General features: G+C 39.2%; 1 protein-coding gene across 1 annotated transcript; it reads right to left on the bottom strand.

Annotated features, from left to right (window-relative positions):
* Positions 1–1130: 1130 nt before the first annotated feature.
* On the bottom strand, positions 1131–14582 carry LOC109991500 (GTPase IMAP family member 8-like). Its single transcript, XM_029279301.2, has 6 exons — positions 14226–14582; positions 7270–7989; positions 5715–6410; positions 3807–4586; positions 2252–2419; positions 1131–2159 (listed from the first exon to the last, which is right to left on the bottom strand). Exons 1-6 carry the CDS (start codon positions 14239–14241, stop codon positions 1939–1941), a joined length of 2601 nt encoding a protein of 866 aa, XP_029135134.2. The 5' UTR covers positions 14242–14582; the 3' UTR covers positions 1131–1938.
* Positions 14583–14936: the final 354 nt, after the last annotated feature.

Raw genomic sequence — 14936 nt, 5'->3', positions numbered from 1 at the left:
GGGATGCTGTGGGCGTGTCCATAGAATGCGCAGAAGCCACGCCCACTCGCGGAGAGGCGTTCCCTTCTCAACTGTCAAAAATGTAAATGACCTGACAATGGAGGCCTCAGCTCCTCTATCAGACCTGTCTGTCACAGAATGGTCATTTTTTTATGTCTAATAATGGAAGTATGTCCTTTTTCAGGGTTTCAAGAAAATAATTTTCATTTCTTAGAACTTCACCTGAAACCTAAAAAGGGAACTTTCTGTAATAACTGAAAATGTACACAGCACTGCACAGAACATAAAAACATTCAGCTTGTTAATAAGAGAAAACCCACTGTGGCCATGTTTGATATGCAGGATGTTTAACTGTTTGACTCTCAAACATCCAACTCCTATCTGACAATCTGTTTATCTGCACCTTTAACATCTGCACTTACTGTTGCTTAAAGCAACCAGAAAGCAACACAAACTTCAGAGGGTCTACACTTTTATTTTTATTTTTATGTACAGGTCTAATTTTACCAATGTTCCTTAACATTTTATAGGTTACACTTAAATTGCACATATATTTTTATTCCTGCACGGGGTTATGTAAATTTTCCTTTGTATTAGTCTATGTTTAATTGCACAGGTTTCATTTTAACTCATGGGGGGGCTCGTAGGGGCATACTTAAATCTTTGTTTCGGGTTAATATATGTATGGGAGGGGGGACAGCGGTTTGTTTATTTGTAATAACTCTTTCAGCACAAATTATAATGAGCTCATCTTCTTAACAAAAAGTTGAGTTAAAAAAGTTATTTATTGTGATTATGGACACACATGACTACACATCAGAGTACAGCTGTAGGTTGTATTTTCATACTAGTGTGTTTTGAGGTTCAATACCTTGACAGTAGGAGACAATTCTACCTTTTAAAGAAATGACAAACTATTCCTAATCTTGCCTAAAATATTCATTTTGTTGATTTGTAAGAGGAATGAATCATTAATCGATGCTTTCAGGGCCACATTGTCAATCTGTCCTTTGCTGGTTTATTAGCTAAATTGACTACCGCATCTAAAGGTACTTTCTTTCGACACAACAACACAGGGCACTCTTGCCAATAATGATTAAAGGATAATAACTGCAGCACAAAGATTTACATCGAATCAGAATACAGTTTATTATCAATGTACATACTGAACACAATAGGGGGAAGGGAATATTAATATGAACAGAAACATTTACAATAAAAAACATGGACGAATGTAATCAAATAAAATTATAGAAAATATTAAAACATTATTTTTTATAAAAATAATAGAACCTTCAACATTGATACAATAAGCTTAACAGATAGTGTCTTTAAGAAAATAAGCTGTACTTTTTTAAACCTCATTTTTTGTACTTGAATAATTTAGAATGTGAAATAATTAATAAAATTAGTGCGAGAAATATGTCCACTTCACTCTGACTTTAAATTGCAAATCTGTGCCCTTTGTATTGAAGGATAAAAATGACATTGCCTGCTGTACTTAATCATTTGATTTCTGCAGCTTCTACATGGACGAGTGAAAAAATTCACCCTGAACAACTTTCAGGCAATTTAGAGAAAACTGCTTAAAAGTGAAAAAGTAAGGTTAAGACACCTTTGTCATGGTCTCTTACATAAACTAATGAGTTTCCCACCCTAGAGGTATGTAAAAACACCCCCACAGATTAGCACATACCTGAGTTTACACTTTAAAATCAATGAACAATCTTAAGAAACAATAATAGCACGGAAAGTGAGCAAAGGCATCCACTAAGGCCGGTAGGTTGAGCAATTGGTATTGCCTTATGTTTGCACTACAAACAAACTTGTGTATTTAAACTGGTAATGACAGTATGGCAAAAACACGTTGTTGTACAAGTAATACCACGGGCGGTATTGACACCAGTTTACCGCCCACCTCTAGTCTACATTGATGAATTATCCAGTAATATTTTCTTCCATATGAAAATCCAGGTGGTCTTGGGGCAGCACAGATCTGTATCCTGATGACTCAGAGAAGTTAAGACTCAGCTGGTTGTCAACATTTGTGGCGATCTGAAGTTTGGTCAGCCAACTGGCAACTTTGATGTCAAAGTTGATGCTAGCTCTTCTTTCTGACAAAGAATCAGGAATTGTTGATTCTGGATTTTCTCCTTTAACTGTAAATGCAACACAGAACAAAATTTGTCTTTGATGTATAGCCCATTACGATTGTAAAAATTAGAAATTAAAGTCGAAAATAAATTCTTACACCCTGGGATCAAGAAGTCCATGCTTTTCCCAAGAAGATCTGTGGATCTCATTATCTCCTTGTTTAGATTTTCAATTTCCTGGCTGATTTCTGCATGCAAGTTTTCCTGCTTCTCATCTTTCTTTCTATAACCGATGCCCTTGATTTTGAATTTGTCCAGGTCACGAGCTGACAATTGAACAACAAAACAACAGATTAACACAACAGAATATTTACTTTAGATTCATCATTTCCCCTCTTCAAGTCTCACACAATGGTCCTCTACTGGAATACGAGATTGTAGCCTCTAAGGTAGAAGATACCACCTAAGCAAGAGTTTAATTATTGCTTTGTCTTATACAGAGATAAACTATTGTGATGTAGAGTGTGGATTGGTGCAGCTTCAGTGATGCAAAATTATATATCCACGCTCACTGATGGTCATGTGCTTTAGGTAGTGACCAAAAAATTGTAATAATATGAGTGGCCGAAATTAGTTTTTTTGGGGTTATAGAAAAGAGATGGGCTGAGTAGATCAGACATCTGACTCAGCATAGAGCTGCTGATCTTTCAAATACCCAAGATCCATCTTAGGTTTGGTTTGATACTCTTAGGATGCTTCCTTGGTGCGTCCCCGATACAGTCAAAGAAAGTGCTGGAAATTGGAAGACTTTAGGGTATCCCTGGAAAGGCTGGAAAACAATACCGGGGAAAGTGCTATCTGAACCAACTTTCTTGACCTGCTGCACATGTGGCCCAGTCTAGAATTAGCTGATGAAAATGGATGGATAAATGGACTGATCAAATACTATAAAAGCATATCATTCTGATACTGACTGTCTAGCTAGATGGCATGTAAAGCTGATCCTGGTCTGATTGTGATTTTGTGTTTACATCCAAGAAGCCATACTGTACATCATCTGTCAACAGAAGGCTGTGAGGCCTGTTTTCTTCGAGAAAGAGGAGGTGCTACTCAGCCTGAACCATGTACACTATCAACTGTTAAAAGATATTTTACACTCTCTACACCAAAAACTTTTATGGCGACTTACTCAATAGCTCAGACATCCGACTTAGCAAAGACCTCTTCATCTTTAGCATCAAAAACAGCCAAGGATGCCACCTCTGAGCCTTCATTTGATTATGTTACCATCAAGTGATAGGAGATCCGAGAGTAGACACAAAACATGCTGGAGTGTTAAAAAAATGCTTGTCTGAACTTAAGGACCCCCATGGAAGGGCTTGGAAACAATGCTAAAGAGAGTAACTTATTGACTAACTTGCTTAGGTTGACGACTGGACCTTGGAGACCTGACCAAGGAAACTAAAGAGTCAGCTGTTAGGAGGTATTTCAGTTTTTCTACAACAAGTTCTACAGCTTTTTGTTATGACTGCACAGCCATTGTTTTGAGGGGTGTATCAGCAGCACTGCAACATAACACTCAACCAGCTTACCAAATAAACCAATCTAATGTAGTCTGTGTTAGCAGAGTATTCCCGCGGGACTTTAATAGTCGCATCGACGAATCCCTTATGTTGACATTTTGTCAGGAATCATCCCACGCTTGATACTCACCTGTTGACCTGGGAAAAATGCTTGTCGCACTTCCTCTGGTCTTAGATTGCAGCTCGAGGAGTGTTTTCCGGAAGCCTGTCAGCAGCTCCAGTTCTCTCCTTCTGTACGTCTCCTCAAAGGACTGCTTCAGCAGCTGTTTGATCTGCCTCCTTCTGAACATCTCAATGAGTCGCTCTTGGATGTCATCCATGTCAGGGCAGAACAACTGAACGCTGTTGCCTGCCACCATTTCCTCTATCTTCTCAAACAGCTCTGTGACCTGCCTTGTGTCATTTTTCTTTATGTTGCTCATTACATGATACCGGTTCTCACACTTGTCTACCAACCATCGTAGAGCACTGTGCTCCTTCTCAATGTGCTCTTCTACTGATTTTTCTACTAGGTTGTCTCCGTATGTGAACAGAACAATCGTATATTTCCAGACGATGGAATCAAAGAGACTCATGTGTTCTTCCAGGGCAACCTGCTGTGGTTCTCTGAATGTCAGGTCCAAGGGGACAACCAACAGAATGGCATGAACCCCTAATGGACTCAACGATATTCCTCTGACTATTTCTTTCTCTATCTCTTCAGTGCCAATGGAGGGCTTTAGCCACCAGCCTGGGGTGTCAGTCACTGTGACCAATCTGCCATCAACTTCTGCCTCCTCAACACGACACTGCTCATTCTGATAGGTGGGGAAGACATCTTTGTGCAGGAGGTTGTTTCCTGTTGCACTCTTTCCGAAAGTTTTTTGACCAAGCATTACTATCTTCAGGTCCTGCAATTTATTCCTGGAGCCTGAGGAGAAAATATTGGAGGATGAAAAGGCATATCATATCATGTACCAGCCTATTTGAACTCCTAACTTGTCTAATTTGGCAGTTCGGTCAATTTTTTTTATTGTACTAAAGTAGCAGTGTGAGGGAGTTGTTTTGTCCCTTTCAGCACAATGAACTTAAGCAAAGCTTAAGCAGTGATGGAGAGCAATAATATCACTGTTCCTTTGAATGGCTCATTTCACTTGAAAATAACTCTCAGGCAGCTTAGTTGACAAGTCAAATCATACACCTTAAAACATTTAACATTTCACTTTTTTTAACATTCCCTTCAGTTATTTTCATTTACTCCAGTATAACTTTACCAGAGTTAAAATGCCCATATTATGCCCTTTTGGGGGTTCATATATTTAATCTATGTACCTACTTTTGTACATTCACAATAGCTAAAGTCCGAAAAAAGTGTCTGTTTTCATGAACTGCTCCTCCTCGCTCCCTCTACGTTCTGAGTCCGTCAGCTACACTCTGCTGAGCCCCCACTGTTAGACCCCACGTGGGCCAAGTTTGCTCTGATTGGTCTGCTGATCCGCTCTGTCGTTGGTCAGTTGCTCAGCAAGTGTCTCGGAAATTTCAACATGAGCTGCTGGGCTACGAGCCAATGGGCTTAGATCAGTGATCTCACACTGACAATGACGCCGCACTGACACATTTTTATCGAGGGGGGCTAGAACCGAGCATTACATGCGGCTAATGCTACAGCTAACAGGAGGACGTAGGAGAAGCCGCGTTTCCGCGGACTTTGAATTTTTGCCTAAACAGGACACTTGGAAAACACACTAAAGGGCATATAAAACCAGAAAAAGCATAATATGGGACCTTTAAGTAACTTTTGATCGAAAGGAAGGTCCTTATTTTCAAATTAAGGACCAAATGACATGTTTTTTTGTCTGGACCAAAGTAGTAGTTTGACCATTAGACATTATGAAGTTATCATCTTAGCGCTAAATGCTAGCATTGCTAAAATCCTTTTAGTGTTGTATTTTGTATTTTTCATTTATAAGATTTATTCAACCTTGGTATCTATAAATTAAAATAGATTTGACAATACCAGACCAGCGTCATGTAATGATGCTAGATGATTGAATCATACCTTCAAGGGGTTTCTTTTTAGCCTTGACCTGACTTTGCCTCAGTCTTGCCCCTTCTTCCACTCTTCGTCTTGTCTCTACAATAGTTGAGTATATATTCTCATCTGGGACAAAACACTCCCAGTTGTTTCCTGCCACAGTCCAAGTGATTTTCTCCAGCATCTCTTTGATTTGAGTACCATCATCTGCATTCTTGTTATCAATGACGTGATATCTGTTTCCACATTGTTGGACCAGGATCTGCAAGGCCTCTCCCTCGCCTTCGATGTACTCCTCGATGCTGTGTGCTCCCAACCAGTCTCCTCTGGTGAAAACTACAATAGTGTGGCCCCACACTCCTTTCCCTAGTAGCTCCATATGTGTCTTCACTGCTTCTAAGTGTTTGTGGTTAAAGGATGCATCGGAGTCTATCATGAGCAGGAAAACATGAGGCCCAGGGCGACACAGAAACATGCTGAGCATCAGTTCCTCTCTGATAGCTACAGGAGTGTCACACACAAGGAAGTCTTTCCACCAACCTGGCGTGTCAACAACAGTTATGTCAGTTTTATTCACAAAACCCTGCTGGGCCACTGAGTGTGTCGTCTTCCCATCTTCCTTGTCTTTGATTCCCAAGATGACGTTCCCGACTGAGGTTTTTCCAACGCCTCTGCTTCCCAAGAGAATTATCTGGAGCTTTGGGATGGTTATCTTCTCCTCTGTGAGACAAAACAAAGCTGAATATTCATGGAGCCCACATACATATTTATATATATATATATATATATATATATATATATAGATGTGGGTTAATTTGATTTAAATTAGTAGACAACATTTAACTGTCTTTAACTGAAGTCACACTTTTACATTTTTAGACAATTGTTGCACGACATTTTTTTCTCTGTTCAAAATAAGACAAGCAAATTAAATTGGGAACAAATAAGTATCTTAATACAAGTCCAATAAAGAATTCATCATAGGCTGGCTGCACACTAGACAATGTCAAATCTTAACCGATTTTAAAAACATGGGAGACCCCAGACATAGGGACAGTTTGAACGATTTGTAACAATTATAATCCTCTGAACACACACACACTAGATGTTTCAGCAAGAACGCAAGACCACACACCTTCTGTTTGAAATAACGATTTCACAGACACGGGATCTCACAGAAACTAGTGTGATCAGAAGTGATCATGTGACTTTATTTATTTTTAAAGATTGATTTATGGTCTTCATGTGACTTTATTGGACAGACTGGATAGAGTTGGACATCAGGGAGAGAGTGGGGAATGACATGCAGGGAAGTAGCCCCAAGTCGGATTTGAACCCAGGCCACCCGCTTCGAGGACTTCAGCCTCTTTACATTGGGCAACGAAAGCCAACCACTCTGTTACAGGCACCCCATGATGTTCATTTTTGAGTTGGCTTTCTAGATCTTCTAGATTTTTGTGCTAAGCTAGGCTAATCATCTGTTGGTTAAAGCTTCGGTTTACAATACTGGCACAAGACTGGTATCAAAATCGATTATTTTAAATCTCTAGGACTATAAAACATTAAGTGTTTCTTTCACCTGGAATGAGTTTTTTCATTTGTTGTCTTTCTTCTTCCGTCCTTTTTTGTCTCTTTGTCGCTCTTTCAGCCACTTCTCGCTGCTTCTCTTGAATGATGTTCAGTGTCTGCTCATCGACCTCATAGTAACCCCCATTGTTGTACCACACCATCTCATCTATCTTCTTCAGCAGATGTGTCACCTGAGACATGTCACTGCTCTTCTTGTTAATGAACACATGGTACCTGTTCCTGCATTTCCCTACCAGCCACCTGAGAGCATCGCCCTCACTCTCGATGTGCTGCTCTATCGTCTTCTTCCCGAGGACATCCCCACATGTGAAGAGCACCATGGTGTACCTCCACACCCGCTCCCCCAGGAGCTTCATGTGCTCCTCCAGGGTCCTCCTCTGTTCCGCACAAAAGGCTGTGTCTATGGGAATCACCAGCAGGAACACGTGTGGGCCGGGAGGGCATTTGGACACGTTGAGTCTGAACCTCTGCCTCTCACCCTGTGGGATCTCGTTCAGGGAGAGCGAGTTGTTCCATCCCGGAGTATCGACGACGACGAGGTGCCTGCCCTCCACCTCCTGATGTCTCCCCTCAGACTGAGATGTTCTGGTTCGGCCACACTCAAACCTGTCCCATTTCAGGATTGTGTTTCCAGATAAGCTCTTACCGGCCCATCTTGGTCCAATCAGGATGAGTCTGACCTCCTTCTGAGTGAAGCTCTCTTTCTCCCCTAAAAGAAAGAGGAAAGTTTGATTAAATTTCAATGTCTTAAAATCCCTTTGTTTTTTTTATCAGCCACATGTTTTAGGCAGATTCAGCTCAATGTGAAGAGGCTTTGGTTTTGGCTGTGGAAAAGAGTACATGTATTAATAGCTGGTCTACATTGCTAATTTAAGCAAATGTATTGGCAGAAAAGAAATAGATACTACCTGGATAAATTGCTCAGATCCAACTGGACCAAATAATTTGAGTAAATATGTATTTGACCCATTTTTCTTTGCCATACATGTTTTGGACCTGACCTGATAGATGGGCTTAGTCTGGCCCATAAAAATGGATAACCCAGAAACTAAATATTCTGTTATAGTGCTTAAAATGTTTATCAAGTCAGACACAACATACTGTTCTCATGAAGGTGTGGGGAAAAATGATTAACGTCATCAGAAAACTTGCTGATGGTGTTTTCATTTGTATACCCTCTCCTCCTTTCCTTGGTAGACTGATGCAGCAGCCCTGTCTCATAAACCAGGCTGCTAACCTAGCTAGCACTCAGTATTGATGTATGGCTGTGTCAGACATACTAGTGTAAGATGGAGACCAGATTTATTTTTGTGAAGTTTTATTTTATAGATCTTTATTTTTCCTCAGGTTGAGATAATATACATTATTTAATGTAATGCTTATTTAATTTAAATTTACATTTTTGCACTTTGCCTTTAAGGTTGCCCATGGTTACGGTTGGGGGGGCATGGATTTGATCTGTTTTTGTCATGCCATGTTACGGACAGACATTGAAGTATGAGATGATGAGAGATTCAACTTTATTGTCATTACACATATACAAGTATAGAGTAACGAAATGAAGTTTGGCATCTCACCAGAAGTGCAAATAAGCAGAAAGTGCAAGAGTCTGTGCTATGTACAGTAATTGAGTGCAAGAGTCTGTGCTATGTACAGTAATTCTGTGCTATGTACAGTAATTGCAAAATTTACAGATGTAGACAAAAAAAGTGAATTATGAGGTATATCTGGATGGCTGGATTAATGGGATGCAATAAATATAAATAAATGCTATAAATAAGTAATGTTACAAAATAAGTGTGTTCTTAGGATTATAATGTACAGATTAAGGTGCAGTGAGCATGCTATACTAATAATATACAGATTAAGATGCAGTGAGCATGTTATACTAGTTTACAGATAATATAAAGAATATGGACATAATATGAACATACTATAATACAATAATACAGATGGATGAGAGATGTGTGTGTGTGACCAGGAGGAGTGGTGGGGGGATGATGGGTGTGAGGTGATATGTAGGGGAAAGGGGGGGTTAGCAGGGTGCGGAGAGAGAGAGGGAGAGAGAGAGAGAGAGACAGAGTTCAGAGTTCGGGGGGTAGAGTTCAGTAGAGAAACAGCTCTGGGGAAAAAGCTGTTCCTCAGTCTGCTGGTTCTGGTCCGGAGGCTTCTGAAGCGCCTGCCGGAGGGCAGGAGGGTAAACAGTCTGTGGGCAGGGTGGGAGGAGTCTTTAAGGATGCCATGAGCTCGCCGCCAGCGTCTCTCTCAGATTTGCAATTTTGCAGTGAGACGCACAGCAGAAGCTGTCCCCGTGCTTTTACTTACCCACACCCGAAGGTACATTTATAAAGTATGTACCATATCCTTCTCTGGTCAAGACATCCATCTTTCACCACTCAACACCAACCTATGCGTAAAAATGGACCCCCATCTAACCTTTGATTCACACATAAAACACATCTGCAAAACCTAATTTCTCCATCTCAAGAACAGTAATAATAGTCGTAGTAATAATCATCACATTCACATTCACCTAGTCCTAGTTTTCATGCCAGACAAATGGCTGCCTTTTGGACTCTACAATCCGCCAGGTAAAGCCTGACCAGCTGTAGTCAACATGCAGCGTCTGCAGAATGAAAGTGAAGAACTTCAGGAACAAGGGGCCTGCTCTCCTACAGCGTCGTCACCAATCAAGGCTGTAGATATTTAATAATTTTACACTGACAAAAACTTGGTTACCTGGCTTAAGCTCAAAAATGTTCTTCATATTAACATGAATCAGGAACTGGTTTGAATGAAAAATCACTATACAAGTGCAATACAAGTATGTAATGTGGAATCATTGTCTAAGCCTAAAATTTAAAGCCACTGAGGGGCTACATAGACGGGCTAATCTAGCCTATTAATTGACGCGCTTGCTGGCTTCGCTAGCGTAAGAATTAAAAATAAGACAGTCCAATATCTTCTTTGTTTAGGAATATTTATTTGTCATTCCATCGTTGTCTTGATTAATGTCACATGTGAGCTGTTCAAACAATAATCCAGACATGTCCATTTACAATCACTCCTGTTACCTCATAGTGTGGCGTACAGCAGTCAAAAAAGTGTAATTGCTCCCCATCTAGCAACACCTGACACCCCAGTGATAGTTTCTACCTATATATATATATATATATATATATATATATATATATATATATATATATATATATATGTTTTTATGGACCAGATATGAAGAAGAGGTGACAGTTCTACCCAAAATGTCTTGTTTTCAATAACTTTGTGAAGCAGTTTATTTGCCTCGATGAGTCTGCATTTTGTTTTGATTGAGATGTTAAAAGAAGTTTCTTTAAGAAAGTCAGCAGATGATACTCAGGAGGAGAATGTAATCAGTTGAGGTGTGAAAATGAGCATAGCTAAAGTGACAGGGTGTCACACCAGGTGTCTCTGCTGCTTTGCATGACTGGCAGAAGAAACACGCTCACCTGCTCATGTTGCTCCTCAGGGACTTCCCAGCAGAGTTATTTTTGAATCTATTAATCTCTATCATCGAGAGTTCAAAGAATCACAGTCATGTGAGCTCGTCCAAGACCGCCAAATATTTTTAGAATGCCCCCAACAAAAGGTTTTTTTCTCAGGCAAGTTAAAAGAAGCTACAGTGGAAAAAGATAACAGTTAAGAATGACTCATCACCTACGTCTCATGTGCCTTTTGATTTTTTTTGACAATACGTGACTGAAACTGGAACACATGGTGAGTCAGTTACCAAAAAGAAAAACAAACAAAAAGAAGTTAAAACACACAATGCATACACACAATAGTGTCATTGCGTTTTCATCAACTGAAACTGGCCTGTTGTTTGACTCACACTTCCACCTGGTGGTCTGAAGCACATAGCAAGACAATGATTCCACATTACATACTTGTATTGCACTCTAACATAAAGGTTTGCCTTTAAACAACCTGGTCAGAGATTCATATTCTCTGACCAGGTTCTTCTTCTTCTGGATTTACTGAGTAAACTTTAAAGAAACAATATGTAACAATTACACTTTAAGAGTTTCAAAGTCGATCTAATAGTCCGAAAACTTTAAATATGAAGAAAGGTGTAAAAAAAAAAGTAACACTGCTGCAATGCAAAGGAGAGAGAAGTGGTGTAAGACGGCTGCTTATGTAATGTAGTCAATTCAATTCATATTTAATCAGAATTGTAATATTGCCGGTCAAAACTGGTGGAATGGTGTTCAACCTAAATATCATTAAGACACAATCCAGCGGGAGAAAAGCGACTTTAAAGCAGCTCAAAATGAAATATAAGAACAAACTGGCTTATTGAGGTGTTTCAATCATAGATGACATATTAAACAAAGTAAACTTCATTCAGTGTCTATTTGAATGTTCATTAGGTCTATAGCGTCATACCCAACTTTATGCTGGTTTCACACATGTCCTCTCGTCGTATTCTCTTTAGTTATTAATTATCCCTGATTAAATGAACATCTCCTGACGTTCTCTGTGGAGTAATGTAGCCCCTTCATCTCGATGCTCCTCGACTGAAAGACATACCATGTTTGTCAAAATAGGTTGTTTTATACCCTATAGTATAACTAACATATCAAATAAATACAACCTGGATTTGATTTTAATTTGAACGAATAGTGAGTCTCTCACAAAAACGTGCGTGACTGGACTGAATGAAATAATGAGGAAATGAAACTTGATTTCTGGCTCTGAAAAAGGGAGGAGACAGTTTAGGGTCCCGACCAGGTCAGGGTTCACAGACTTACCAAGACCAAAGTTACCTCTTTCCTTTGAGTGACCTCCCTATTTGAAATGGAAAGCCCAGAGTTTCCCACTATTCAGGGCAAACAGACTCAGTGTTTACACTAAACCTGCTTAGTGAAACAGGTCCCTGATCGGCAGTCCTTAGGTAAACACACAAACGGTACAGAATATACTACAGCAATATCTGTAATTTCGACTGAGTTAAACCGTAAATTATAGGGTTATTACATGTTTATGACTTTACAGAATTTTCTCATTAAATTGACAATTTTCTTAAATTTTTAAGGTAAAAATGTATGTTTTCAACATATTATGTCTGTAAAAATGACATTTTGTACCGTTTCTTGACGGTAATTCAATGTTTTTACCACGGTGATAAACCTTTTTAGATTTTACGGTATTCTCCTGTTGCCATTTGACAGTTTGTTACCGTATTTTTTTTGACTTTTTTTTTACAGTGTAGAATACACCTGTGTTAGCCTGAGTCTCAGTACTATTTGATACAATGGCTGAGGCTAAGAGGAAGAGGATGATGACGGATGAGGCTAAGAAGAGAAAATGAGAGTTAATGAGCAAGACAGACTGGAGAAAATATTGGACAGGCTTTCATATGTTGGCCAGAGCTTCCAGAAACAGTAGGCTGCATGTCGGGAAGCCAAGCTGGCTATATTGCTGTTGTGAGTGATATGCACATACTCCACATGCAAACAGTTTGCAAACAACGGGCTGTAGACGCTAGCACAGCTGACAGGACTTTGTGAGATGTTCTGCTTGTCATCAAATGCAGGTGGACGATGAGGGGGAGGTGTAACAGCAACATGTGTTTTACGACAGTGTAGTTGCACTCAGAAACCTTTGGGGGGCGCCAAAGTGCACAACCCAAATTCCTACAACGTGTTGCTTTAAACTAATAGCAATTTAATTTCACTTGAGTAGAGTTTTTTTTACTCATACTTAATTACATTTCAATCAAATGTACTGTTCTTTTAATTGAGTAAAATATTCTTGTACTCAATGTTGATGTATTTGCAATATTTCAATATTTCAAAACGCATTACTTTGCTATCAGAAAGCCTACCTGTTTTATCACATACAGTATATGTTCCTCTGGCTTATATTATTAAATTGTGCTCAGTGTGATGAGGACGTCACAGACTACAGCCTCAGAAGTGCATCACAGCGTCAACATGAATGAAAAGTGTTCATTAAAAAGGAAGTATTTGTGCAGAAGAGGTGCAGTAGTTTTTAAATCTTCTTATCCGTCGGTACAGGAAGCTTAAGAGGTGGAGTTTACTGGAAATGGTTTTAACGTCTTTGTCCCATCAGTTATTTGTTTACCAGCAACAAAATCTGGTTTGACTAGTTTGAACACAAGGGTGCTTACAGGTTATTATTATTTTTACATTGCATTAATGTGGTTAGCCTGTTTACTGTTGATCCTTATTAGTCACCACTAAGGCAGAAACTCCTCTTCCCCGTCTCCAAGTTTAAATGTGACATTTAAATCTACAAAAAAATGTATATCAATGTGTCGAATGTATATCAGTACAGCAAAAATGCTGATGATAATGAAAATAATGATTATAATACAAATCTTATAAAGTGCTTCATTTTACTTTGTTACCATCACCTGCCCAGGGACAAAATATGGAAATTAGCTAGTTAGCTAAATCTGGTACAAAGCATCTCTTTTCTTCTGAGACTAATTTTTTTTTGTACACTGTCCCTGATTCAAATAAATGATTAAATTAAACTAAACTAAACTAATTATTAATTCAATTAAACATTAGTGTTAGAACACCATGGTCAAGTGCATTTCGCATAATTTGTGACCTTTAAAATTCCAGTGATTCTGGTTAAATGGAGACTAAACCGTTAAATAAAAAGATGATCATATGTATTGTGTAGGAAACGCAGAGGGGCTGGTGTTCTTAAAATGATTTTTTAAAAACGCTTTTACTTGTAAATGTCTTTATGTCTGGATACAGTATGTTGACCTTCATTTGTATTTAAAGGAAGAAGAGGAACATAATGTGATGTGTTAAAGAATAATAATATTAAAGGATTGTTGAAATGTACAACATATTAAGGCTTTTACACAAGTTAAATAATTCAGCTGCAGTCACATTTGTCTCCAACTCTTCTGTTTGATTTACTCACCGAGGTCGTTTTCCATTTTTCTGATCCTTTTTTGTTTGTCTCAGCGACTTGTTACCAACAGAAAACACCAGAAGATCATGGAGAGTTCAGTTGTTTAAGTCCATCCTCAGGTAATGCAATGTAAAGAAAAGCAGGTATTCAGAGAGTTGTGCAGTCTGACTGCAGCCTCTCAGGTGAACAATGACACCAAACATGAATCTGTCGACGGATCAAAACAGGCCCCACTGGTTTTATGTTCTTTATGCAGCAGCGTCGGCTTCCAGGTAAGAAGGTGATGCAACCTCAGTTTGTGTTTGCAACAGAGATAAAGTTCAGGTGTCCGTGCCATTTTTAAGAGCAGGTTTTCTTTTTTCAGGGACCGAAGTCTGGGTCTCTAATGTTTTATTTTGCAGAGGGAACCAGGTTGTGGTCTGTTGGTCTTGTTGGGTTGAGGCACCACCTGACATGTCTCTGTGTAAGAGCCATTTCTTTTACAAACTGAGACCAAACAATTCTCCTCAAACTCACACAACTTTGAGCAGATTAACGATGTCTGGGTCCGTGATTTAGACTGTAGAGGGTTATCCAGTTCTACTTTTTTGATTTTCTCAGGGTCCTCTCGAGACAAGTCCTCAGAAATAAACAAATGTGCTTTTGATACACACATAATTCAAACATTTTCTTGCTTGTCAGTCCCTGGGAGAGGCTATATAAGGGTGACGTAATCAAGCG

The sequence above is a fragment of the Labrus bergylta genome, chromosome 6 (assembly GCF_963930695.1).
Source record: "Labrus bergylta chromosome 6, fLabBer1.1, whole genome shotgun sequence".
Classification (NCBI taxonomy): Eukaryota; Metazoa; Chordata; class Actinopteri; order Labriformes; family Labridae; genus Labrus; species Labrus bergylta.
The sequence above is the reverse complement of the archived record's forward strand: the minus strand, read 5'-3'. Positions and strand labels throughout refer to the sequence as shown.

What these genes read in the sequence shown, in the direction of transcription:
- LOC109991500 (XM_029279301.2), bottom strand. An exon ending in TAAAAAGAAACCCCTTGAAG is followed by an intron (nt 4,587 to 5,714) that starts GTATGATTCAAT and finishes TTTTCTCCTCAG; the next exon opens with GCTCCAGGAATAAATTGCAG. An exon ending in GGACTTCTTGATCCCAGGGT is followed by an intron (nt 2,160 to 2,251) that starts GTAAGAATTTAT and finishes TTGCATTTACAG; the next exon opens with TTAAAGGAGAAAATCCAGAA.